Source organism: Callospermophilus lateralis, chromosome 15 (genome assembly GCF_048772815.1).
Source record: "Callospermophilus lateralis isolate mCalLat2 chromosome 15, mCalLat2.hap1, whole genome shotgun sequence".
Lineage (NCBI taxonomy): Eukaryota > Metazoa > Chordata > Mammalia > Rodentia > Sciuridae > Callospermophilus > Callospermophilus lateralis.
In genome coordinates, this window is record NC_135319.1 from 43,357,726 (window position 1) to 43,384,803 (window position 27,078).

At 62.0% G+C, this 27,078-nt stretch overlaps 1 protein-coding gene across 1 annotated transcript in view; it reads left to right on the forward strand.

Moving 5' to 3' along the window:
• The window catches only part of Unc5b (unc-5 netrin receptor B), a 75,097-nt gene that overhangs the window by 41,351 nt on the left and 6,668 nt on the right, over positions 1–27,078 (forward strand). Inside the window, exons 2-13 of the mRNA XM_077105342.1 lie at positions 16,045–16,269; positions 18,866–19,009; positions 19,379–19,482; positions 20,056–20,236; positions 20,877–21,044; positions 21,663–21,827; positions 21,996–22,028; positions 23,965–24,159; positions 24,403–24,795; positions 25,374–25,461; positions 26,414–26,582; positions 26,678–26,911. Coding sequence (XP_076961457.1) covers positions 16,045–16,269; positions 18,866–19,009; positions 19,379–19,482; positions 20,056–20,236; positions 20,877–21,044; positions 21,663–21,827; positions 21,996–22,028; positions 23,965–24,159; positions 24,403–24,795; positions 25,374–25,461; positions 26,414–26,582; positions 26,678–26,911 — 2,099 coding nt within the window. The remainder of the gene's footprint in view (positions 1–16,044; positions 16,270–18,865; positions 19,010–19,378; positions 19,483–20,055; positions 20,237–20,876; positions 21,045–21,662; positions 21,828–21,995; positions 22,029–23,964; positions 24,160–24,402; positions 24,796–25,373; positions 25,462–26,413; positions 26,583–26,677; positions 26,912–27,078) is intronic.

The following is a 27,078-nucleotide window of genomic DNA, read 5'->3' on the forward strand; positions in this document are numbered from 1 at the left end:
GAGGCCCAGAGGGGAGGGGCCCTGTCCAGAGTCACACAGCCTGGGGCCTCCCCAGGAACACCTCTGGGGTTCTTCAGAGGAGGGCAAAGAAGCAAGGATGGATGTGCCCAGGCAGCTCCTGCCCAGGCCTGCCTGCCTCCGGGCCACTGAGGTGTCCCCACCCCCGCCCGAAACATCACCCTTCTCAAGGGGTGGGGCCCCGCCGGTGGGTCATCCGACTGGTAGCTGCAGGTGCTCCTCCAAGCCACCACCCAAGCCCCACTTCTTCCTCTTGCCCAAGGTTGTCACCTCCCTGTCCAGGAGGAGCTGAGCTTAGGGTGGGCAGCCCATGTGTGGCCACGTGAGCCAGGTGTCACCAGAATCCCCCAGGGTGAGCTGGAGTAGAGATGGCCCGGCCTTCCCTCACAGGCAGGGTGGAGGGAGGTGAAGTGTTCATTAGAAAAGGAGTAATGACAGCCCTTTATAGTTTGTGAAGCCCTTTATATAAGCACTTTTGTATCCATAAGAAGTGGATATCCAAAGGCTAAGAAAGTGGGGCTCAGAGAGGTAAAGTGGCTGGCCCAGGATCACACAGCATTAGAAGTCTATGGAGAGCCAGCCCAGTGGTGCACACCTGTAATCCTGTGGCTCCACAGGCAGAGACAGGAGGATCATGAGTTCAAGGCCAGCCTCAGCAACTTAGAGAGGCCCTAAGCAACTCAGTGAGACCCTGTCTCTAAATAAAATACAAATAGGGCTGGGGATGTGGCTCAGTGGTGCCCCTGAGTTTAGTCCCTGGTACCAAAAAAACAAAACAAAACAAAACAAAACACAACAGAAGTCTATGGAGAGAACTTGAACCTGAACCAAGTTGAGCATGAGCTTCCCGAGTGCCTGGCAGACCCTGTACTGACTGCCTTCACCCTGTGATTCTGTTTACCTTAACAACAAGCCTGGGAGACACTGGATCACCTCGTTTTGTAGAGGAGGAAGTTAGGGCACGGAGCCCTGTGACCTGCCTGGGGACACACAGGGAGGAGGGTGGAGCACAGTGCCACGGCCAACTCCCAGCTCCCTCCTGACGTGTTCGGGGGCAGACAGCCCAGGGCAGCTTTGGGTCTGCCCTCCTCACTGGGAGTGGGAGGGTGGCCTGCTGGGGACATCTCCTGGGACCGAGCAGTCTGAGCTGGAGCTGGGGGAGCCAGGCAGGCCTCTGGCCATTGCTCCTTCTGGTGGAGAGCGCTGGGGTCTGCAGGGTGGCCACACGGTGCCCATTCCCCTCTGTGACTCAGCAGGGTGGCCACTGCTTCTGCCCCTGCCCAGAGTGACTTCTCCACGTGGGCCTCCCGCCAGGTGGGCGAGCAGGGCTGCTGCGGGGGGCCTTCCGAGACCCAAGGTGGAGGCCGCGGGAGCAGGCAAGAGGGCCCCGCCCGGGCTGGGCGTGCAGAGGCCCCTGGTGGCGTGGGTGTGTCCAGCCCGTTGGCCAGCCGCCCTCTTTCCTAATTAAGGTGTCCTTCTGCAGATGCCCTCAGGTCCTGGCCAGAACAGCCAGGTGAGCCAGGCGCCGGTGTAGCACAGGGCCATCCCGGTGAGGGGGGCCGTGCCCACCCTGTCCTCGTCACAGCTCTGTCCCTGGCACCTTGCTGAGGCCACAGGCTGCCCTTGTTCAGGGGCCTTGGGAGCTGGGATCAAAGGCGCTATTGAGGCCCGGGAGCGCCGAGGAGGGGAGGGGGAGGAGGAGCAGGCGGCAACTGGGAGACTGAGTCACCCCGGGCCGGTCGTGGTGAGCGGGCAGTGGGTGGCTGGAGGAAAGCCGGCCAAGAGGCAGGGAGAGCTGCCAGGCGCTGGCGGCCATGGGGAGAGGTCGCCATTCCCTGGGGGACGGGGACCAGCCAGGCCAGGGATGGGAGAATCCCTTCTCCATCACGTTGACCCACGCAGCTCTGTAGAGTCCTCTGCCGGGAGTCTGTGGCCCTGTCCAGTCCCCACCATGGCTCAGCCGTGCCGCCCCAGCCTGGGGGTGCCGGGCAGGAGCCTGGCCTCAGTGCTCTGCGTAGCCCTTCACGCCCCGGCACCCAGAGCTCGGAGCCAAGGCCCGGCTTGGGGTGGAAAAGGCCCCCGGGCAGCAGCGCGGCCTCCGTGGATCCTGAGGTGGCATTGGAGAGCTGGAGGAGCCCAGGGCCCCCACTGAGCTGCACCCAGCCCGAGCTCTTGACCCCTAAAAGGGAAGGATGACCCCCCTGGGCCTCTCAGGCCACAGCTGCCGACGGCATCCCTCTCAGGACGACTGGGACGCCCGGGCACTGCAGTGGGGCGCAGCATGCAGCGGACCCACGCTCCAGAATCTTCCCCCGAGGGGGCCTGGCGGGAGCTCTGAGTGCCCCTCGCCCACTGTGCGAGTTACTGCAGCACTGACCCTGGCTAGTAAGACGGGGTGGGGGCCTGTCCTGTGGGTTGCTGTGCCCATCCACCCTAAAGTCCGTGACCTGGGCCGGGAACAGACACAGCCCCTCGCTGGGGGCTCCCGAGGGAAGGCCGGGAGTCAGCTGGGCGGCCTCTTGCGTGGGAATTTTGACAGGGTGGGGCCAGCGGAGGTGGGAAGGTGGCTTCAAAGCAGCACAGGCCCAAACTGCCAGCTCCCGACTCTCCCAAGACCGCAGCCCCGGCCCGAGCTGGTTCCCCATGGACTCTGGTCCCTCCTTTAACCAGCCCCATAAAAAGGGAGCGGGCAGGAGGGAGTCCGGGCAGGAGGGAGTCCGGCTGCAGACTCTGTAATTTGGCGGGAGGCGGCTCCTGTTCGTTTTAACCAGGCTGTAATTACGGCTGGCACCCGACACCCCCTCATTACCAGGGCCTGGAAGGAGGACTCTAATTATAGCGTGCTGGGTCTCGGCTCAGGGAGGCTACAGAGGAGGCCTGTGGAGGCAGGGAGGGCCCCTGAGCTGGGGGGGAGCAGGGGCAGAGCTGGGGGTGGGGGCCACCCTGGGCCTCGGGGTCTTCCTCAAGGGCTCATCTCTCGGGCTTCCGTGGCAAGGGAAGATTTGAGGCCACTGCTCAGGGAGAAGAGGACACAGAGGAACTCAGGAGGGACACTCATCACGCAGGAAGCATTCATTAGGCATCTACTGTGTGCACAGCTGGCCCTGGGGGCTCAACATTAGGCACCAGGCAGAAAGCCTGGGTAAAAACACCTGAAGCCACGCACCCTGGGTGGCAGAGGGCCACTACCCCTGCCTTGAGTGCCCCCCGTCACCCTAGTCACCCCCTGGGGCCTGCTGGGCTCGGCTGCAGGACCCTGCCCGGAGCCCTGTTGGACTGTGCGGTGCCCACACAGGTGTTAGGTCTTCTGAGAGTCCAGGTGTGTCCATGGGAGGCTCGCGGCCTGGGCCAGAGCCTGTCAGGACCCAGGTATCCTCCCAGGTGTCCCTGTGCTGGGTGGGAGCAGTGGGGGTTCTGCATGTCACACAGTCCAAGAGTGCTCTGCCAGAGTGCTGCGTGGCCTTAGGCCAGTCACACCATCTCTGGGCCACAGCTTTCCCATCTGTCCACAGGGAGGCGCCTTGAGGCCAGGAGCCCTCCCCCACTCTCTGCCCCAATCCTGAGGATTTGAGGAGACTGCAAATCCTGTAACCGACAAAGCCACTTTGGGGGGAGGCCCCTGACTGTGGAGCGAGGAGGACCCAGGCCGGGTGGGGGGCGGGGAGCTGGGGGCTGAGAACCTAAGGGTGCCTCCTTTTCTGTAAGGGCCACCCGGAAGCAGACACAAAGGGAATTGTTCTGAGCTGGAGCCAGCCCCCAGCCCCCAGCTGAGAACAATCAGGGAGGAAACCCCAGGCCATTTGTCCAGTGAGGTGCCGCTGGGAAAATATCTGTCCCTCAGCTAAAATTAGCCACCTGGAAACCCTTTCATGGAGGGCAGCCTGGAGCCACTATTGTACTGAACTTGGGATCCCAGGAGCCTCGGGGCAGGGCTCTCAGGTGACCTGGGGTCGAAAGCTGAGCCAGCTCCCCCCCTCCCCCTTCCCCAGTAAGGTGCCCAGGGAACACAGCCAGGGAGGGAAGCTGCCGTCCAGGACCACCAAGGGTGGTGGCTGCCAGCCTCAGGTTCCCCCCCTGCAGATGTGCTCCCCTCACGGGTGACATTGATGGTGCCCTGGGTGACCTGGGAGTGGGGTGCACTGGAAAGGTGGCAGGAAATATAAGAAAACAGCACCCACCCTCCCCGGGGAGGCGGGCCGGGGGGCACCTCTGCCAGGGCTGTTCTTGCCAGTGGGGTGGAAACCCGCTTAGAGTCTCTCCTCTGCCACCTAGTAACCATGTGACTTTGGGTGACTTTACAGTAGCGGTGGCTGATGGCTGTGTCGCAGGGTCTGGGGTAGATCTAGACCACGGTCATTGAATCACGGCGGCGTGGCTTCTGACGCGCCAGGCACTGCGCTGGCCCTTCACGTGTGTGATCGCGCTCGGTCCCCACTAGAAACACCACAGTGCGGTCCCCTGCCGGCAGATGAGCCGGAGGCCCAGGTCACCCTGCGTTACCTGGGTCCTGACCGCTCCACCAGCCACCTGTGATGCCTTCAGTCCCTGCGAGGAGTCTCCAGGGCCCAGGGGCAGCTGCCTGCGCTCAGCGCCCTGGGGGGCACCCAGGCCTTGGCTTCCCGGTGGCCAGGCGGCAGCCCCGGGGACGGATGGGGAACACACGTTCTCAGGCCCAGCGCACCCCTGAGAACCAGCCGGGACAGGGAGCCCACAGCCCTGTTGGGCACCACTGCAGAGGGGTTAAAGAACATGGGTCAGAGAGACCCCGATTCCACGCTGCAAGCCTTCCTCCCCACCCTGGTTTTAGGCACCTCTTGACCAGCCCGTGCCGCCCTTCTCTCACCCGCCACACTGGGGACAAGGGTAGGAGCGTCCGCCCGCAGGGTGGTTGGGCAGATTCCACTGGATCCTGTGCTTGAGTCCTGGCACAGAGCCTGGGTCTGGCCAGCGCTGCCAACCAGCTGCAGTTGGTCAGCCAGCCCCCCTGCCAGCCCCGTGGACGGCTAAAGAAAGGGGGCATCTTTGTGGCCTGAGAACCCCATTAATCCAGCCTCCCTCAGGGCAGCCTGGCAGAACTGGGCCAGGCGGGCAGGGAGCACAGGGGCAAGACCCCCAGGCGAAGAGGGCTGGGGACAGCTGAGCGGGACGCCTCCTCCCAGCGGGCCTGTGTGGTCGGAGAGGCTTGCTGTCTTGGGGAGCTTGGACGCCAAGCGAGAGGCTTGACTGAGAACCAGCCCCCGGGCTCAGGCTCCCCGGCTGCAGGCGGTGGCCCTGCGCTTTCCAGGGGCTATCTTCTCAGTCTTCCTTTGTTGTTTTATCTGTGTGTGGGGTGTGTGGGAGGGGAGTATGGGGTGTGTGTAGTGTTTGTGTGTGTGGGGGGTGTGTGGTGTGGGTGGGAGGGGAGTATGGGGTGTGTGTGTGTGTGTGTGTGTGTGTGTGTGGTGTGTGTAGTGTTTGTGGTGTGTGTGTGTAGTGTGTGGTGTGTGTGTGTGTGTGTGTAGTGTGTGGTGTGTGTGTGTAGTGTGTGGTGTGTGTGTGTGTATGGTGTGTGGTGTGTGTGGAGGGGAGTATGGGGTGTGTGTGTGGTGTGTGTGTGTAGTGTGTGGTGTGTGTGTGTGTATGGTGTGTGGTGTGTGTGGAGGGGAGTATGGGGTGTGCGTGTGGTGTGTGTGGTGTGTGTGTGTGTGGTGTATGAGCCAGTCAAGGCAGGTGCTCTGCCGCGCAGCGGCACCCCGCCTCCTGCCTGTTTTCCATGGCTCCTTGGAGGCCTCTGGGGAGCCACGTGCTCCTCTTCCAAGGTTTCCTCCCCAAAGGGGAGACCTGGAACCCGGCCAGGCAGAGAGCATGGCTGTCGGGCCCTGCCTCCCCTGTCCAGCCTCAGAGAGTCCCAGGCTCCTAGTGAGTACCCACTCCTACTCTCAAGCTGTCCCTGAGTCCCTCAAGCCCTGTACATACCTTAGTGTCATGTCACCCTTTTACACTTCTGGCTCATATGTCTCTGAGGTGGGCACAGGGACATCATGCCCATTCTAAAGATAAGTGGGCCAGTGTGGTGGCACATACCTATAATCCAGAATCTCGGGAGGCTGAGGCAGGAGGATCACAGGTTGGAGGCCATCTTAGTGAGGCCCTAACAACTTAGCAAGACTCTGTCTCAAAATAGAAAACAAAGGGGCCTGGGGACATGCTTAATCGTTGAGCACCACTAAGATCTATAGACAAGTGAACCAAGGCCCAGGAGTTAGGCATGGCCCACGGCTCCCAGGGAACTGGCGGCGGCTGACCCAGGGCCGCTGGGGTTTTCCTCTGGAGGATCCAGCTTTCACCCTTCCTTTCCCCCTGCCTCAGGTTTCCTTATTCCCCTCAAAAATTCCATGGGAGGAACCGACACCTGAGGGCCTGTTAGGTCCCAGGCTCGGAGCCAGGGACAGCCCTGAGGGTGGTTCCCACTGGCCCCAGGGCCCTGCTCTTTGGATGACCTCGTGCAGTGCCAGCCTGGGCCCCCCCTGCCTCCTGCACACCGCCCCCCGCCCTGCCTGCCTCTGGCTGCTGGCTTGGGGGTGAGTGAGCGGCCTCCCTGAGCCAAGCAGGCCGGCTGGTTACATCAGCAGGTGCAAACAAGCCGGGGCAGGGCAGCGGCCATCCCCCGGGGCTGTCCCCCACACGAGTCTGTTTCCTTCCCTCCTCCCGGCTTGCATCAGCCTCTGCAGCTCCTGTCCTCCGGGGTGGCCAGCCAAGAGTGCAGGGTGGGGGCGGGGAGCGCTGGTCAAGATGGCAGGCTGCACCCTGCACCCCAGGGCACGCCCACGAGTTCTCACCACAAGAAGTGATCCTGAAAACCAGTGCAGGCACGGGGCTGCCCAGCTGGCGAAAATACCTCCACACTTGTGACCTTGATGTGCCCCACAGCCCTGAGAGGCAAAGCAAGTAGAAATGGCCCCATTTCCCCAAGAGACTGAGGCCCAGCCAGACTCGGTGGCTCACACTTGTAATCCCCGCAGCTCAGGAGGCTGAGGCAGGAGGTTCACAGGTTCGAGGCCAGCCTCAGCAACTTAGCGGGGCACTAAGCAACTCAGCGAGACCCTGTCTCTAAATAAAATATTTAAAAGGGCTGGGGTGTGGCTCAGAGGTTAAGCACCCCTGGGTTCAGTCCCTAGTACCCGATCCCCAAAAAATTTGAGGCCCAGAGGGAAGTGGTGTCCCCAAGTTCGTCATGACAGAGCAGTGCGTTTCAGGTGGCAGAGTGTGGGATGAGGGGGCCCTGAACAAGGAATCCCAGGTGGTGGCTGTGGAAGCCAGAGGAGGGTGCCCGGCTGCCACCCAGGAGGGCACTGAGACGGAGCTGCACCAATTGGCGAGGGTGGTGGCCAGCAGGCAGAGGGACCACCCGTGACCGCGGAGTTGGGCCGGAGGCTGACTGAGCACTGGTGTGGACGTTGCTCTGGGTCCCACTGTGGGCTTGGTGGAGCAGGGCCCTCAGGAAATGTCTGAAGTGTGAGCCCCACCCCACCCCTCCTGAGCATCTCCCCAGCCACAGGGGCCTTCCCCTTGGCCAGTGCCACGGCCTCCTCATCCCCATCAGCCACAGACTTAGCCCATCACCCAGGGCCAGGGTCTTCCCCACCACGGGATCAGAGAGAGACTGGGTTCCGGGGTGGCCACCGCCCAGTCCAGCTTTGCCTCCGACCTGCTGTGTGACCTGAGGCAAGTTACTCCTTTCCTCTGGTCTCAGGTGCTCCTAGGGCCCATGCATCCCAGTTCTCACCTTGTGGAGAGAGACCAGAGAGGTCTGCCCTCTTCTTTCCGCCCTGGGGCCCGATTAGGAAGCCGTGGATTCGGGTTCAGAAAAGTGGGAAGAGAGGCTGCTCCCCAGCTCTGCAGAGCCCTCCCACTCCCTGCCCCTGCCGGGCTCTCTCAGGGTCTCTTTCTCTGCCCCTCTCCGGTGACTCCATTTCTGCCTCTGCCCGTCTTGCCCCACTGGTCCCCCCCTCTCCCACGCCACTTTCCACAGGTTGGCGAAGGCTGGGGTCCGGGCGCCTCTGTCTCTCTCCCTTCATGCCCATGTGATGCCGCAGGCCGGCTGTCTGCCTTGGACCAGTTGTTAACCCTCCCGGCCTCAGGACCCCCATCTGAAGCAAAGGCGCTGGGCTCGGGTCTGAGGACCCTGCAGCCCAGGGCCTGGTGCAGCGGGCAAGGAGGGCAGCGTTCCTCCACCGGGCAACGTGCTGGAGGTCACCTCCATTTGCAAGGAAGGGTCTCCTTCCCAGGGCTCGTGCTGGGCGCTCACGGGCAGGCTGACCCTGGGCTTCCCAGGGTGGTGTGGAGAGGTGCGGCCCTGGGCGGCTTTTGGGTCAGAGGACATGGGGGTCTGACTCTGCCAGGAGAAAGGGAATCTTTGCCCAGCCCCCAAACCTGCCACCGTGAGGTCACTGCCCAGCCAGGTCAGGAGCAGCCAGCCCAGCTGGCCTTCACCCCCATGTGTGCCACTGTGTGAGAGACAGGCAGAATGTGACCTTGAGATGGAGGGACCCCTAGAGCACGGGACAGCGAGATCCCTGTGCATCTTGCTCTCGGCTTGACAGCTGAACTTAGTTGATAGCTATTAATTTAGTGAAGAGCTCTGAAAAGAAATCGTAGACTGCACAACTGTACGCAGTTGGAACCCATTTAAATAATATCTGTGCACCTAAAAGAAGTCACAGGATCAACACACAGTGTTGATTCAACTGCGCTGGAAGTGGGGTGACTTATTTTCATGGTTGTCTTTTCTAAATTGATGACAATACCAGGGTATTTTCTTTGTAGTCAGAAAGGGGGGGAAAGTGTTTTTATTAGAAGCTAAAGAAGGGTTTTTGAGGGGAGCAGTACTGGGGATTGAGCTCAGGGGCACTCGACCACTGAGCCACATCCCCAGCCCTATTTTGTATTTTATTTAGAGACAGGGTCTCACTGAGTTACCTAGGACCTCACTTTTTGCTGAGGCTGGCTTTGAACTTGCGACCCTCCTGCCTCAGCCTCCCAAGCTGCTGAGATTACCGGCATGTGCCACTGCAGCCACCTGGCAAAGGAAGGATTTTAAAGATGAAGTCCCCTCTCCTCCCCAGGGAGTCTAGTGCCCAGTTTCTCTAGAGGGCAATGATGAGGTGAGGTTCCATCAGACAGTGGCATGCCACAGAATGATGGGCTCCTGTGGCCCAGGTGAGCCTAGCCAGTGTCCCCCTCCTCCAGCTGCTCCCCGGGGGACACAGCCTGGGGGGGCTGCGCCAGGCTGCCACCAGGCCTCTCCTACAGCCCTCTTGGGCACGGGTGCCCCCAACCAGTCCAGGCTTGGGAGGGTCAGGCCCATAGAGGATGGGAGGACAGGTGGGGGACCATTAGGAAACTGAGACCCTTCCCCTTGGGGACTCCTGGGAGGACAGGGAGCAGCTGCTGGTCCCTCGGGGCCCTCATGGCTTCATGGCAAGAGCTGCTGGCTTTCTTGGTGGTTGTGACCTTGACTGAGCGTGCCTCTGACCCCCCCCCCGAGCCTCAGTTTCCCCCTCTGTACAACGGAGCAGCCTGGGGCGTGGGCGATGTGTGCCGCCCCAGGTTCTTAGTGCCAGGTGTGGGATGGGTGGTCAGTATCCGGAGCGGGGCAGACCAGAGGGCTCCGAGCTCCTCGCCTGGGAGGGGATGGGGACAGGGGGACAGAAAGCCTTTCCTCGGGGCCCAGGCCTCCAGCTGCGGGGACCCCATCAGACCTGGGCCTTAAAATGGCCCTAGGGGCCCAGGCCTGGCTGAGAGTCTGAAGGAGAGCGTGGGGTCAGTCTCCCCAGCTGCCACCGTGAGTCAGGTAGACCAGTGTGAGTGGGTGGCCTCGTCCAGTCCCAGCCCCCCGTCCACGCCTTCACTAGCCCCTTAGTCCTGGGAGGGAGCGGCTTCCCAGGAGCGTCTGGACCCCCCTTCAGGATGCAAGCCCCTGCCCCAGCTGCCCACATTGGCTGGGCCACTTCCTGCAGCCTGCACAGGAAGTGACGTCCTGGGCGTGGACGGGTCTGTGGAGGGTGTGGGAAAGAGCTGTGCTAGGGGTCTTTGTTAGGGAAAACTCAGCCCCCCAGGCTCGCCAGCCCCTATTTGTCATCAGTAGCGGCCATTGTAGCTGCCTCTGAGGGGGCCCAGCCCGAACCCCACAGCCACAGGAGCCAGGGCCAGATGGAGGAAGGGCTTTGTGTCCAGGGAGGGGTCCGACCGTGTGGGGTTGTGTGTTTTTAAAACATAATAATAAGCGGGCTCCTCTCCCCCAGCTCCCCGCACCCCCACCGGGCACACGGCCTCGTGGTGAATGGAGGAGATTTTCCAAGCCGCGGGAGGTCAGGTCTGCAGAGCATTAGCCGGTGTCCAGGGGCTCCAGAAAGACTGTGATTGCCCATGATAAATGTGCCCAGCGGGGGTGTCTCTCTCCTCACCCCCCGCCTGGCCCCCTTCTCCCCTCCCTGTCCTGCTCAGCCCCAGGTTGCTCCCCCCAGTGCTGAGCCTGGGGGACCAGGGACAAAAGCCAGCCATGGGGGTGTCCAGCCAAGGCCCTCCCTGTCCCACAATTGCTGCCTCGAAGTGAGGCCTCTGCCCTAGACAGCAGGGCCCGTCAGAGATGGACCCGGAATGGAAAGAGCCAAAGCGTTTGTCCCCGTCCCACTGTGACTGTGCTTACTTTTGGACCTGATCCTCCTACCTCAACCCCAAATCAGAAACTGGGTTCTGGCTCTGAACCATTCATTTCCTGTGTGATGTCACGTTAGTCACTTTCCCTCTCTGAGCAGGTAGAACACAGGGTTCTGGGGGCTCAGGTGACAGCAGACCAAGGGACATGCAGTGTGGACTCTGAGGGTTCCCCTCACACTGCTCAGGGAGGGACCAGTGGCTGCCTGCTGCCCCTCTCTGATGCAGGTTGACATGTTTTTCGGATGACCTTGAACTTGACAGGCCAGGAACTGCTCTCCCCTTTTCTATAGGTGGGGAAACTGAGGCTTGAGAGGGGAATACCTTCCGGAGACCTCCCCCGGCTGAGCTGGGACCTGAGTCAGGTCTGGTGACGCTCCAGGCAGCCTGTTCCGCTGCACACCCACACAGCCTGGGCCCCGGGGTCAAGTCTCAGTCATGGAAGGAGGCGCCACTGGTTCCCGCTAGGGGCTGTGACAGTCTCCCATCCAAGAAGCTTGGGGCTGGGGCTGGGACTGTGGCTCAGCGGTGGAGCGCTCGCCTAGCACGGGCGGGACCCAGGTTCGATTCTCAGCACCACATAAAAACAAAGGCACTGTGCTGTGTCCATCTGCACCTAAAAACATAAAAAAAGAACCTTGGGGGCTGCCTCCTCCTCCCAGAGTCCCCCCTGCATGTGTCCTCAGCCTGTGTGCTCTAGGGGCTGGTGAGCGCGGCTCAGGCCAGCCCCTGGGAAGAAGCCCTGTCCTTCATGATTGCCAGCTCCACTGTCCCTCCAGACAGGTACCCTGACCTGGACGTCATGGGGACACCAAGAAGGCTGTGGTATGTCCCTGCGCTCCAAGAGCAGCCACCAAAATCGTTAAGGAGGCTTTGAACTCCCCATCCCAAATGCTCTTGCCAGAAGCAGAAGATGAGGGCCAGATGCATCCTGGCAACTCCCTCCCCAGTCAGGGACCTTGACCATGAGGCAGCCAGGATAGATGGGCGTCAAAACTGTCTTATGTGTTCAGAAGAAGATGGGCAGGTCAGGGAGGGCCAGCTACTCCCCCAGACACTGGGCACTGTCACAGGCAAGAGGATGTGCAGGTCAGTGTGACCTCGAAGGTCAGAGGTCGCAGTGGCTGGTGGCAGCCATAGCGAGGAAGACTTTTCCAACTGGTGGGTCCGACCAGAGAAGGGCAGCAGCACGTGCCCAGCCCCGGGGGTGTGCCAGTTAAAGTGGGATGAGGGCTTGGCAGGGGATGTTGGACGAGCTGGCCCTTTAAGTCACCTCTGTGGACACAGGCAGGTGTACAGGTGAGTTAGGAGGGCAGGTTCAAACGGCCCCAGTGCCCATTTTGATCTGAGGCTTGGGAGGTGGTGGGGCATGGCTGGAGGGTCTGCTGCAAATGCCTCTCATCCGCCTACCAGGGCCACCCACACCGCCTCTGGACCAGCCAGCCTGCTGAGCTGGTGAGCCACGCAGGAGTGGCCATTGGCAGGAAAGACGCCCGACCTTGGGCACACGTGCTTTGTGAAGGAGGACGCTTTCCCATGGGAACAGAGACCCCACGTGGGGTCTGAAGAGCTCGGGAGGCAGTGACTTGGCCAGCCTCCTGGTTTTAAGGTGGTGGCCTTAGAGGGAAAGGCCACGTGGCAGTGTCAGTCCCCTGAGATGCAGGCTGGGGCTCCGTCCTTCAGGGCTGGGTTGCCTGTGTTTCACCGTCTGTCACTATGTCTGGGACTGCTGTTAGGACACACGCGGAGACACACACAGCCGCACGCTGTATGTGGGAAGTGTCCCTCCTGGCAGGGGCTGGGTCGGCTCCCGGAGGCGCCCTTAGTAAAGATGCGCAGAGGTGTGGGGAAGCCAGGAGGTGGGAACAAGACGTGTGGCTCCGAGCCCGCAGGTGGCTTTAACGGCAAGGGGTGTTTGCAACGTAGGCCCAAGTGAGCTGTGTTATTAGGAACTGGTCCCACTGGCCGGGGGACCCTTGAACCCTCGATGCCTGTGCCTTCCTCCGTAAAATGGGCACATAATCCCCAGGTTGAGGGCTGGGAGGAGGTAGAGAATCTGAAGCCCCTGCACACGGGTACGTGGGCACGCAGCACGTGGGCACGTAACACGTAGGCTGTAGCGCACACAAGTGCCAATTTCCACCCAGTGGAGTTTGGAAGACAGGTTCCCTGAATCTGCCCCCAGCTCTGTTCTTGCCAGTGTCATAGCCCCCAACCGATGACTTAGACACTTTGGTCTCAGTTTCCCCGTCTGTAAGATGGGGTGATCACAGTGCCGTACCTGCAGGATTCTGACTCCCAAACTGTATGCCACGGCACCCCAGGGTGCCACAGGGTATTTCCACACTCCAAGGGACACTGTTGGACACTGCAGCAACGACCTCTGAAGGTGGCTCCAAGTTTCAGCATTACGTCACGGCTCTCCTGGATTTGGCACCGTATTTTGCAAAGCTGAGCTTTGGGCCCTCTGGAGTACCCAAGTCGTAGGGGTGGTGGTGTCTACTCTGCTTCTGTGGTTGGGAGGTGGTCCTGTGCCCAATGGGTGCCTACATCCCCGTCGGCATGTCATTGTGACTACTTAGGAATGGGGCGAAAACATTCTGTTTCTGTCTCAATGTAAGCATTTTCCAAAAGGCTACTTAGCGTTTAGGATCTAAAGACTTCTGTTGGGATGTAGCTACTTAATCAGTTTCCAGCTTTGGGGACTTTCTCTGGGACCTGGAAATGCCGTAAAAAATTATTGAGATACTAAAGACAAAAACTTCCGATCCATGTAGGGCTGTCGTGGGATGCGCCGAGGGGACAGGACGTGTCCTCTGAATGGTGCCCAGCAGAATAGGGCCCACAGGCCCCTGGGAACCTTTACTCTCCCCCCTGGCACCACGGGGCCTGGCTTAGGTCACCGCTGGACCACTGGCCGAGCCTCCCTCAGCCACAGGGCTCAGGAGAAGGAAGGGCAGGGGCCAGCTCAGCCCTACGCAGCGGGGCACCCTCCTCCACATTCGCCTCTGCTTGATTTCCACCAGCTGCATACCTACTGTGTGCCAGCCAGCGCGTCCCCGCAGGCTCCCCTGGCAAGGAATCTTGGGTGTCCTTTGGTTCTTTTCCCTGGCCTCCTGTCTGCACCTGCCTCTCTGTCCCCTGGACCGTGGGGATGTGGGCAAGGGGGAGCCTGCTCCATACCGAGCCATCCCATGCCACCAGGCAGAGCTCGGGCTGTGTCCCTGCCCAAGCCAGAGATGTATGTCTGCGCCAGCGCCGGGCAGAGCGCAGGGCGGGCGGGGCTGCGGGCGCGGCCCTGCGCTAATGGATGTCTAATGTTTGCTTCCTCCATCGCATCTGCGCCCGCTTTATAAATGAGCGGCATTAGGGTTATAAAACCGTCGTAAACACGGCCTGCAGTGCCGCAGAGAGCAGGCAGCCGGGGGCCGGGCAGCGTGCTTGGAAGGGGGATGAGCGCGGCCAGCGCCGGCCACCCAGCCACCCCAGGCCTGCTGACGCGCCTTCCGAGAGCCTGTAGAGGGGAGCAGGTGCGGGAAGCCCCGCCTGGGCTCAGGAATCCTGAGTGCCATTTCCAGGTTAGCTGCCCCCAAACCAGGGGGCCTAGGGCAAGTCACTGGTCCTGTTTGGGTGTCTTCAGTTTGTCCAGTTTTGAATGAAAATGATGGTCCCAGCCCTGCTGTTGATGAGAGAGGCCATCAGCTGCAAGTCCCGGCCAGTGTCGGGGTGCTCCTGGGATCCCCAAGGGCAGGAACACCCAGAGTGTCACAGAGCTACCTCAGTCACAGGGCAAGGAGTTCTGGGCGACACCCAAACACGGAAGTCTGTTTCTTGGATTCAAACCTTGCCTTTTGCTAGCTGTGCAACCTTGGGCAAGTGGCTTCATCTCTCTGAGCTTCAGCTTATAAAATAAGGATGAACAGAGGACACCTTACAGGGTTGTTCAGAAACGAGATGATTTAACTGTTGAAAGGGCAGAAAACGCGCCTGCTGCCTGTGAGCATTTGTGGTCCAGATGCAGCAACAGGTGCCTCCTGTGTCCAGACCCTCTCTGAGGCAGTCACGGGGTCCCCAGAGCCCAGAGAGGTTGAGTGCCCCCCTGCCTCCTGGCCCTCTTCAGAGGTGACAGGGCAAGTCAGGCACTTGCCCTGGGTCACCCGGAACACGGCTCTTGGCTGGCTTCCTTCCCTCCCTCAGGTCCTTGGGTCCGTCTGTCCATCTTTCTCACACACACTCCCGGGGCCTGGAGCCAGTGACAGCACCCCAGTCACATCGGGGTCTCCAGACTTGCTTCATTCATTTTGCTCTTGGAAAACCAGGTGTCCCCTAGGCCCTGCCTCCAGGGAGACTCCCAAAGGCCACCACGGCGTCCTGGAGTGGACAGGTCAGGGTCCACTCTTGGCCTCTCACCCCAGTGTGGCTAAGGCGGGCTCAGCTGGTGGAGGGCCGGGCAGATGTGTCCACCCCACGGTGTCCTTTGTTGGGTCCTCTGGAGCAGTTAACCAGAGGACAGGCCCCCCACGGCATGTTCCCAGCCTCCTGGTTGTTTGGCACTTGGCTTTGGAAAGCCCGTTTTCCTGAGTGCCTGGCAAGCCAATCGCAGGCCGGGCCTGGTCTCCTCCTCCCGCGGCCTGGCCACTCCCTTCCTGTTTGTCCCCTCCCGAGGCGCTGTTCTTTCCAGGGACCCAGGCGTTCCCACTTGGCCTCTTTGGGCGGCCCTGCCCTGGGCACAGCCTCGCCTGTTCTCTGGAGTTTCCTCATCCACGTGGGTGGGCGTGGACCTGGCTGGGTGGGAGCCGCCTTGGGAGGGGCCAGCCGCAGGGCTCCAGGTGGAGTCCCACGGGGCCTCACCTCTGGGGCTCCCGAGAGGAGGAGGCCTGTGGGGGCTGAGCACCTGGGAGCCAGCCCGTGCCACGCCCCTGCAGGCCCTGGCTGTCCCCACCTCGCCACCGGGCTGGCTGGGGCTGCAAAGGGCAGCTGTGGCTCCAGGGCAGAGCTGCCTGGTTTAAGTCCCAGCCTCCGTGGGTTTCCAGCCCCCGTGTTGTGCCTTCACCATGGGGAACGGGAGCGAGGCCCGGCAGGGCCAGGGCAGGGGCCGCTGGGGGGTCCTGGGGACTGCCCTTGCCGGGCTGCCTGGCTTTCCCAGCTGGAGCCTGGGACTGCTAGAGGCTCGGCCTCTGAAGAGCAGGACGATGGGGAGGCGGAGGCCTGAGGCGTGAAGAGCTCCCTAGGTCACCCAGCGGGTCCTCTGCCTCCCCGGAGTCCCCAAGGCGGTCAGAGGGTCCCGGGCCCCAGTCCTGGGCTCACGGCCGTCTGTCTCCCACTCCGCAGGCCCTGACCCCGGCAGCCAGGTGCTGCCCGACTCCTTCCCGTCGGCGCCGGCCGAGCCGCTGCCCCACTTCCTGCAGGAGCCGCAGGACGCCTACCTGGTGAAGAGCAAGCCCGTGGAGCTGCGCTGCCGCGCCCGCCCCGCCACGCAGGTCTACTTCAAGTGCAACGGCGAGTGGGTGGGCCAGAAGGACCACGCCACGCAGGAGGGGCTGGACGAGGCCACCGGTGGGTCCCGCGGCCGAGGCTCTGGCCTGGGCTCCACGCGCACTGACGTAGCCGCGTCCCTCCGTCCTCAGATTCCCACCTGGGCGTCACCCTGGATGGGCATCTCCCCAAGGACAGGCCACGCGTCCCTGCCTGGCCTGGAGGGACATTGCCACATCCCTTCCCACCTGCGCTTTCTTTCCACCTTCCTTCTCAGGTCAGGGGTCAGCTCTGGGGGGATTGGGATTCTGCCCCCACCTAGAGAGGGGAGCCCTGTCCACAGTCCTGGGCCCCGGGACTCCCACGAGAATTCAGGCCTTCCTAACTTTCCAGGCCCTTCCTGTGGTGGAAGGGACCGTTTTCCCTGCACACAAGTGACAGACCCCAATCCTGTGCTCGGGGACAGCAGGGCTGGGGATTTGCGTGGACATCGCCAGTTTTGAGCGTCTCCCAAGTCCCAAACTTCCTGAGTGTTGGAGGCTCGAAGCTGCGATGAGAAGCAGATGTCGTGCAGGTGGTGCTGGGTGCCCCCAAATCCCAGGAAGGAAGGAGGGAGAGGTGGCAGAGCCCGCTGTTTGCCTCCCGAGGAGACCCAGGGCCAGCAGCCCCGTCCACAGCACAGGAAGCCTGGGTGACAGGCTTGGTGCCCCGCAGGGACACTCACTGCTGTCCCCTGCAGCAGCCCCAGGCCAAGGGTGTCCCCGGCCCTAGTGGACTGCGGCCCGCCCCTCCCTTGACATGTGTGTGTGTGTGTGTGTGTGTGTGTGTGTGTGTGTGTCCGTGTGTCCGTCCAGCCTGCCTTGTGTCTCTCTTTTCTTTTCCTCTCTCCTCCTCTCTGTTTCTCCCTGTTCCCTCCTTTTTCCTCCCTCCTTTGATTTCTATTTTGCCATGAAAAACCTGGATTTCAGGTTCACCTAGACTAAAAACCAAACCCCAGAATGTACCAAGGCTGCCGAATTGTACGTTGAAAAGGGTTCCAACAGCACGTTGTTGGTTGTGTGCGTTTTACCACGATTCAGTTTTATAAAAAATAGATCGAAGTTACCATTCCTACCCCAAGTCAAAAAAATCTAAAGGAGGGTGTGCAAACACACACACACACTCACACAAACTCTCACAGCACCTAGATATTCTCACTCTCTAGCTGTGTGGCTGTGGGGAAGTCACCGACCTCTCTGAGCCCTGGTGACAGTGGATCATATCCAGCCCAAGAGATGGTAGGCATCTGAACACAGTCTCCTCTGTCCTCTGGCCTCCTGCCAACTCAGAGGTCAGCCAGGGGGTCCAGGCAAAGCCTGGCGGCCTCCTGCCTGCTTAGCCCCTCTCGATGACTCGCAGGAATCATAACAGCCCGTGGCTGTCGGTGACGGTAACGGCATGGTCCCTACTCCCTGCCACCAGGCACACAGAAATTGGGGCACACTGTCCCCATGGGCTGCACTTGTGGATGCGGCTCACAGGCCACTGTCGGGGTAGCAGTGAGGCCGGGCAGCCCTGCCGTGCTCCTGGGGGCCCTGGGAGCACAGAGCTGTGGGCCAGGCCAGCAGGAGGGGACTCCCCAGCTCCTGCCACTCAGCCACCATGCTTGAGAGACATGAACAAGGTGCCCAGGCTTACGGGGTGCAGCAGATACCTCCTCCGCTGGGCGAGCCTGGCCTGCACCTGATTCCCAGCTGGCGAGGGAGGGGCACGGCCTGCCCTGTGGGCCCCGCAGCTCTGATCTCTGAGCCGGCAGCCGGCACTGCGGGCCACCCTCTCTGACACACCACTGTCCCCTCCTTTGCCATTGGGGCTGGGGCTCTCCTTGCTATCTGGGAGCCCACCTGTGACAATATGGGAGAGTAACAGTGATGACTTTATTGGATGGATCCAGAGAAGCAGCGTGTTAGGGGACAGATCTCAACCTGGGCAAGATTGACCCCCATTCCACTGGCAGCTTGCTGGGGGACTTTGGGCCTGCCGCTTACCCTCTCTGGGCCTCGGTTTCTCTGATGTGAAAGGAAGGGCTAAATAAGGTCCAAACAACTTGCCAGAGTCGATTTGTGCCCAGCTGGGCTGGGTTCTGACAAGCTAACTGCCATGAGTCATTTAGAGTTTATCCTTTGTGTTTTACTATGATGGGAAATCAAGGCTCAGAGAGACTGAGTAACATAGTGAAGGTCACACAGCTGGGGAGTGGGATGGGGCCTGGATTCAAACCTGGCCAGCCATCTAACCACCGTGCCACGTACAGCAATGTACACAGTCGTGTCCTCAGGGACTTAACAATCCCTGTGAGGATTGGATAGGATACATCCTGGCAAGGGGGTGCAGTCTTAGGAATTCTGAAACAGGAGGCAGACAGGGAGGCTTCCTGGAGGAGGTGGTCTCAGTCCTCCCACGAGCTTTGGGGAAGAGATTTGCAGAGGGAGTAGAACCTGCAGGGCCTGGAGGCCACTTGGAGGGTCTGGGTCCTTCCGCTGAAGAGTCTGGAGATGAGTCCCGGGATGAGTACCGAGCTCTCCGGGGCTGTCGGGTCCATGTGGGATCCAGGCCAGGCGGGCAGTCGCAGCTGGGTGCAGTGACCAGCTGGCGGCTGTGGCAGTGTGGCCTGCCCCTGACCCGCTCTCCCCCCCAGGTCTGCGGGTGCGCGAGGTGCAGATCGAGGTGTCGCGGCAGCAGGTGGAGGAGCTCTTTGGGCTGGAGGATTACTGGTGCCAGTGTGTGGCCTGGAGCTCCGCGGGCACCACCAAGAGTCGCCGGGCCTACGTGCGCATCGCCTGTAAGCTCCCTGGCCCTCCAGGGCCTCTCCCTTCCCCTGGATGCCAGAGGAGGAGCCCGCTTCTATGGCTGGAGATGCCCTCTGCGGACATTGGGAACCCCCTGCAGCCCACAGGGTTCCTAGCCCAGAACTGGGCATTCCCGGGGGCCCTCCTCGTCTTACAGAGGGAAACTGGCAGCTTTCTTCCCCACCCAGGGCCGCCCTGGGCCAAGGACCCCGAGTTCAGGGAGGGAACCCAGTCCCCCCCGCCCCCCCCCCCCCCCCCCCGCGCACGTCAGCCGTTCCCTTGGCTGCACTGCCCCCTGGTGGCCATGGTGGGTACTTCGGGTGCCCTTCTGTCCCCACCTGACTGTGCCCTCTGCCCTCCAGACCTGCGCAAGAACTTCGACCAGGAGCCTCTGGGCAAGGAAGTGCCCCTGGACCACGAGGTCCTCCTGCAGTGCCGCCCCCCAGAGGGGGTGCCTGTGGCCGAGGTGAGTGGGGACATGACAATGCCAGGCTGAGAGCAGCCGGGTCTCACGCTTGTCACAGCCGCTGCGCCCATAGCCTCTCAGCCTCCCATGTCACGGATGGGGAGAGGGTCAGAACCAAGAGGGGAGCCATCACCCCTGCAGAAGGTGGCACAGGCCATACCCCAGCAGGCCCCCCACGGGGGGGACACCAGGGCTCCTTGGGCACCTGGCCCCCGTCTCCAGTAGGCCTTCCCCACCCAGAGCCAAGGCCCGGCTTTATGGATACCAAGGGTCTCAGTGTGTCCCCAGGTGCGCCAGCCCCAAGGCTGGTGACCTTTGCCCTCACCACACGGCCTTTGGATCCAGGGCAGTGCCCCCACCCGTCACTCGGGCCCTGGGGGTGCTGGAGGACGGGGCTCCCAGCTTGGTGCCCGGCCCGGGGGAGGTGCCTCCCCGGTCAGCACTGTGGGATGGACACAGACAGGCCTGCAGCTCTGTCCGTGGCCAGACCCCTCCTGACCCTCTAGGTGGGCCCACACCACCCCCGGTGGGGGGCAGGCCCTGTGCCCTCACCACCCCATTCCTACCCCACAGGTGGAATGGCTCAGGAATGAGGATGTCATCGACCCCACCCAGGACACCAACTTCCTGATCACCATCGACCACAACCTCATCATCCGCCAGGCCCGCCTGTCGGACACGGCCAACTACACCTGTGTGGCCAAGAACATCGTGGCCAGGCGCCGGAGCACCACGGCCACCGTCATCGTCTACGGTGGGACTCTGCGGGGAGGGAACGGCACCCAAGGCCAGCGGGACCCCTGAACAGGCGGGGAGGGGCAGCCCTGAGAGGGGAAGTGAATTGCCTGAGGTCACACAGCAAAATTAGTGGCCAAGCCAGACCTTCCTGGCTTCCAAGTCGGAACTGGACCCTGGTCCAGAGCCCCTGGCCACCTGAAGAAGACCTCTGCCGGGCAGCCAGGTCAGGGGCCCCAGTGAGGATCTCACGCCCCGCCTGTTATCCTGCAGCCTGGGGACTGCTGCCAGGACTGTGTGCAGCTCTCTGCTGACCCCTTGGCCTCAGGAGAGCCAGGGAAAGAGCCACAGCTAAGGTGGTTCTAGAATGTTCTAGAAAGAGTCCCGTCCTGGGCGAGTCCCAGGTCGCCCGCTGTGAGTGGGTGACCTGAGTAAGTGCTGGCCTCTCTGGACCTTTGTTTCTCACGGCATGATGGGTCAGGGAGCAGACGGTGACCCCCAGGTCCTCCTGGTGCCCGTGTCACAGCCCAGCCTGGCCGGTGGGAAGGGCCTCCCCCACGGAGGTCTCCGCAGAGAGGCCTCACTGGGAGTGGGCGTGGGCTTGGGAGTCACGGTGACCCACAGCCAGGCCACCTGGGTGACGACTGCTGTCCCTACAGTGAATGGCGGCTGGTCCAGCTGGGCAGAGTGGTCGCCCTGCTCCAACCGCTGTGGCCGAGGCTGGCAGAAGCGCACCCGGACCTGCACCAACCCCGCCCCGCTCAACGGAGGTGCCTTCTGCGAGGGCCAGGCCTTCCAGAAAACCGCCTGCACCACCGTGTGCCCAGGTCAGGGCCGCTGGCCAGGTGGCACCCTGCCCACACCCAGCCCACCCCAACTCCACCTACCTGCATGTCGTGCCAGAGTCAGGCCACATTCTCCCCAGGGTCCACAGGGAAGGGGGCCGCCCAGGCTGGCCCAGTGCTCCCCGCTCTGACCTCTCGCTGGGCCTGGGCTGCAGCTGAGACTGAGGTGGAGGCTCTGGGCTGCAGCCTGGGCCTCTTCCCTGCCCCTGGCCAGGGTTCCAGAGCTGCCATATACAAGTGTCGATGCACTCGGTCCACGGGTCCCTGTCCTGCTAGCAGTCGGACCCTCTGTCTCCTACATCCCCGTCTGCCTGCCCCTGCGTGTCTGGCTGTTTTCTCCCTGTGGCTGTGGGTCTGGGTGGCGGCGGGGCTTGTCCTCTGGGTTTGCAGTTGTGCATCGGGTTTGTGTCTGAGCACTTCTGTGTTCTCTGTCCACCTGGTGCCCGTGGCCACTTGCTGGCCCGAGGCTGCGTGGCCATGGTGTGGGTTTCTCTGAGTGGCCTGCCTGTGGCTTGTCCCCCTGTCCCGCCGCAGAGGTGTGTGCGTGAGCGCCGCTGTGTGTGTGCTGTAGGGTGACCGTGCCTGCACCTGCTCTTGCAGTGGACGGGGCCTGGACAGAGTGGAGCAAGTGGTCGGCCTGCAGCACCGAGTGTGCCCACTGGCGCAGCCGGGAATGCATGGCGCCCCCGCCCCAGAACGGAGGCCGCGACTGCAGCGGGACCCTGCTGGACTCCAAGAACTGCACGGACGGGCTGTGCATGCAGAGTGAGTTCCGGGCAGGGGCCGGGGAGGACGCCCAGCCCACCCACCCCAGTGCCAGCCCCGCCCCAGCCTCGCCTCGCAGCTGACCTTCACCTGCACCGTGTCCATCGCCCTCTCTGCACCCTTTCTTGTCATCTGTGTCACTGGCTCTCCCTTTATTTCCCTCAACAGATAAGAGGACTCTAAGCGACCCCAAAAGCCACCGTAAGTTCATCTCACGGCTGTCCTCTTTCGCCCCGCGGTCCTCCCTGGCTGGGGTTCCGGGTGTGGGGGTAGGGCAGGGAGATGGACAGCACCCACTGTGCCCAGCTCCTGGGGCTCCTCCTGCTTTGGACGCTGCATGTCTGCCCTCCATCATGGGCAGGCAGGCGGGCCCTGGGCTGACGGGGAGGCCCCCAGAGACCCCTGGCTCCCCCATACCAGGCAAGGAAACCGAGTCTCAGAGGGAAGGAGAGGCCTACCTGGGGAGCCCCTGGAAACAGCAGAACCACAGCTTGAACCCAGAATTTGTGGCTAAACCTGGTGCTCTTAGCCCTGTGCCCTTGGCCTCCCTCCGTAGGGCAGGGCCAGCAGGCAGGGCCCCACCTGTCCACCCCAGTGCCCTGTATTGCAACCCGGCAGCTGGGCCACACCTCCCAAGTCACCCCTGACGGCCACGGAACTGCTCAGTCCAGAGCAGTAAAGCGTCCGGCAGGCTGGCCGTGGTGACTAAAGTACAGCGTCCGTGTAATTCTGGAATCATGGGACCGGCAGTGAGGCCCTTGGCCAGCCCCCCAGGGGACCAGGCTGGTGGCTGATTACAGAGTTTAAATCACGAGGCAAGTGACCCCAGTGTGGGCAGGACATCAGGTTCAGAGCCACACCACGCTGGGGAGCAGTGCCAGGAGCCTCGGGATGTAGGAGCCCAGGCCTTCGAGGGACCTGTGGACCACGGTGGGGCAGGGGCCAGGCAGCTGTCGGAAGTGAGCAGAAGTCCAGCAGAAGGCCATGGCCTACTGCGACATAAGGCTCGGGCTGACCCCCGGGGCTGGGGGAATCCGGGAGAGGGAAGTGGCCTTACCACTGAGGCCCACAGACAGGGTGCTTCCTGGAGCTCCCAGAAGGGGCCAGCGGAAGAGCAGCCACTTCAACGGCTGCCACCTTGGCTTTGCCTGAGCTGGCCAGTGTGACAGCCACTGGTCACATGTGGCTATTGAAGCTTATATTCAAATAAATTTAAATAAATTAGATCCAAATCAGGGGAGTACCGGGGATTGAACCCAGGAGCCCTCGACCTCTGAGCCCCCCCCAGCCCTCTTTTGTATTTTATTTAGACACAGGGTCTCCCTGAGCCGCTTAGGGCCTCACTTTTGCTGAGGCCGGCTTTGAACTGGCCATCCTCCTGCCTCGGCCTCCCGAGCTGCTGGGGTTCCAGGTGTCCACCACTGTGCCCAGCTCCCAGTTTTAGTGAACTGACGGGGCTTTGCTTCAGCCCGTTGTGCGGACACTGTGGACAGAGAACATTGCCGCCATCGTGGAAGGTTCTGTCGACCTCGCCTCCTGTGTCTTGACGCCTTCCTCCTGGCCTTGGAGAGGTGTTCCCAGCTGCAGCTCCCCATGTCACATGGGTCACCTCCATCCCACCCGTCTTCCACCACCCCCACTCCATGGCGCATGTCCCAGCCACTCCCCCCACACACACCAGCAAGGCCCTTGGAAGGCACTTGTGAAGCCAGGACCTGTGGTCCTATGGCCAGTGCAGCAGGCTCAGAGTGAGCCCTAGTTCAGATCTCAGCTTGGTAGGACAGGTCATGTGGCCAGCGTCCCGAGTCACAGTCCCCGTCTCCCCAGCAGTAAGCAGTGAGTTCACTGGTGGGTGGAGGCTGGCCGGGGTCTGGAGGCCATGTCACTAGTGTAGAGCCTGGCTGGGGGCTTGCCTGGCATGTGGGAGGCCCTGGGTCCCATCCTCAGCACCGCGTGTCAGTCAATAAAATAAAGGGCCATCGACAACTAAAAACGAATAGAAATACTTAGAAGAGAGAGAGACTGACCCAGAGGCTCCCAGGCTGGCCCGAGTCCCCAGCCTGCCACGGCAGGCCTCAGTTGACCTCAGCCCGGGGCCAGCGGGCCTGCCCCTCATGTAGCCCTCCTGTGTCCACAGTCCTGGAGGCCTCGGGAGATGTGGCCCTGTACGCGGGCCTCGTGGTGGCCATCTTGGTGGTGGTGGCGGTCCTCGTGGCCGTGGGCGCCGTGGTGTACCGACGCAGCTGCCGCGACTTCGACACGGACATCACGGACTCCTCGGCTGCCCTCACTGGGGGCTTCCACCCGGTCAACTTCAAGACTGCAAGGCCCAGTAAGGACGCGGGCAGCCGGGGTGGCTGGGGGGCAGGGACCAGGGGTTGCACGGCGGTGACCAGAGCCGGGCGGCCTCCTCCCTCCCAGGGTTTCTCCAGAGCTTGCCCAGAGATTCCCGCAGCAGGTGGCCATCGAGCCTCTGCAGCTGGACCTTGGGTGGCACAGGAGGGCTCCTAGGCGGGACAGGGCAGGACCCGGCCAGCGGGGCAGGCCTGGTCTGACCGTTACCCGCCTCCGACAGGCAACCCTCAGCTCCTGCACCCCTCGGTGCCCCCCGACCTGACAGCCAGCGCTGGGGCCTACCGCGGGCCAGTGTACGCCCTGCAGGATGCCGCCGACAAGATCCCCATGACCAACTCGCCCCTGCTCGACCCCCTGCCCAGCCTCAAGATCAAGGTCTACAGCTCCAGCACCACTAGCTCCGGGCCCGGCCGGCCAGACGGGGCCGACCTGCTGGGGGTCACCTACCCGCCGGGCACCTACCCTGGCGACCTCTCCCGGGACGCACACTTCCTGCACCTGCGCAGCGCCAGCCTCGGCTCCCAGCAGCCCCTGGGCCTGCCCCGGGACCCGGGCAGCAGCGTCAGCGGCACCTTCGGTTGCCTGGGCGGGAGGCTCAGCATCCCGGGCACAGGTGGGCCTGTCCCCTGCCTCTCGGCCGGTCCTCTGCACAGCGCACCACCCAGCCAGCAGAGGACAGGGCTTCCCTCCCCCCATTTCTCGGGGACAGTGGGGTTCAAGGGCAAGAGGGGAGGGTAAAATAGAGGTGCCAACTGGAAGACCCGGGGTTCAGTCTCTGCTCCTTCCAGGCCAGGGGCACCTTGGGCAGCCACTCAGAGCCTCACCGTCTGTTGGTTGGGGACAGTTCAGCAGCCCTGCAGAGCACTGCCCCAGACTCCAGTGGAGAAAGGGCGCCCACCTCAGGGTGCAAAACTGGTCATCAGCACCGTCCCGCCTTGCCCTGAGCTAGGGGTGAGGGGCCGATGCCTTCAGGCCCCGGGCAGTGTCAGCGGCCCTGTGTAGTGGACAGGCCCGCAGTGGCCATGACTCGGCCTCTCCTTGCATCCAGGCCCCAGACCCCAGACGCTGGCCGGTGACTGCTTGGCACTCGGATGTCTTTCCCTCTCTGCCCTGTGCTAGCCACCTCCCAGCCCTGTTCTCCTGACTCCCTCCCCCCTCGCCCCCTCCCTGCTGACCTCCCTCTCCCCCCAGGGGTCAGCCTGCTGGTGCCCAATGGGGCCATTCCCCAGGGCAAGTTCTACGAGATGTACCTGCTTATCAACAAGGCGGAAAGCACCCTGTGAGTAGAGAACCACCCTACCCCGGCTGCCCCACTCTGCCTCCCTCCCGCCACCTGCCCATAAATCAGAAGTGGAGAGTGGTTGACAGACAGGTTACAAATAGGACAAAGGGCTAATATCCTCACTATGTAAAAAGCCTTTATAAACTGATAAGAAAAATTGAACATCTCAGGATGAAAATGAGCAAAGGATATGAACCAGTGATCTCTCTCTCTTCCCCACCACCACACACAATGACCTATAGTTTATGAGAAAACATTCTACCTAATTCGTAGTCAAAACTAATGAATTAATGTGAGTTATTGGGAATTATTTTTGCTGAAGGAATTCACAAGGATTTTTTTTTTTTTTCCAAACAATAATGTCTTCATCCTCCCAGAGCCCAGGCACTTAGCCCTCCATGCATGCTGGTGGGAGCACAGACTGGTACCAGCCCTCTGGAGGGTGACGTAGCCATATCTGTTAAGAACGTTCCCACCAAGTGCGGTGGCGCACACCTATGATCCTAGCCACTTGGGAGGCTGAGGCAGGAGGACTATGAGTTCAAAGCCAGCCTCAGCAACTTATCATTGAGGCCCTAAGGAACTCAGCGAGACCCTGTCTCTACATAAAATATAAAAAGGGCTGGGATGTGGCTCAGTGCTTAAGTGCCCCTGGGTTCAATCCCTGGTACCAAAAAAAAGTCCCCCAGATTGCGGAACCTTTGAAGCCATGTGCCAAGTCTTGGTGGAAAATGCTCTGGTGTGACCACAAAACTCTGGAAACAGCTTCAAGGTGTGCGCCATTTCCTCTGCCTCCTTCACCCCCAAGACCTCTGGGTCTACAGCCCCGTGGCAGAGCCTTGCCCTCGGCCCAGGCTGTGGGCAGAGCTGGAGGCCCAGAACAGCCTGTGCCCTTGCGAGTCCTCAGCCTCCTCTCACAGCCTCCTTCCTGCCCTCTGCTTGGCTCCAGCCCGCTGTCAGAAGGGACCCAGACAGTACTGAGCCCTGCGGTGACCTGCGGGCCAACGGGCCTCCTGCTGTGCCGCCCGGTCATCCTCACGGTGCCCCACTGTGCAGAGGTCACTGCTGGCGACTGGATCTTCCAGCTCAAGACCCAGGCCCACCAGGGCCACTGGGAGGTGAGGAGCGCAGGCTACCCGACCTGCTGGGGAGGCCCGCGGAGGCCCGCCAGGATGCCCAGGGCCTGTGCACGCCAACCCTCTGTGCCCTGCAGGAGGTGGTGACCCTGGACGAGGAGACCCTGAACACCCCCTGCTACTGCCAGCTGGAGGCCAGGTCCTGCCACATCCTGCTGGACCAGCTGGGCACCTACGCTTTCACGGGCGAGTCCTACTCCCGCGCAGCCTGTAAGCGGCTGCAGCTGGCCGTCTTCGCCCCGGCCCTGTGCACCTCCCTGGAGTACAGCCTCAGGGTCTACTGCCTCGAGGACACGCCCGTGGCCCTGAAGGTAGGCCAGGCCTCGGCCCAGCCTGGCACCCGGCCAGCTGCCACAGCCCTAGGCCGCAGCCCCAAGCGGGAGACAGGCAGAGGCTCTCGGGGCTCCTGCTGGTCTGCGGGAGGCAGATGGGGAGGGTGACCTCACACCTGAGCCCAAGACAGCGGGGAAGGGCATCC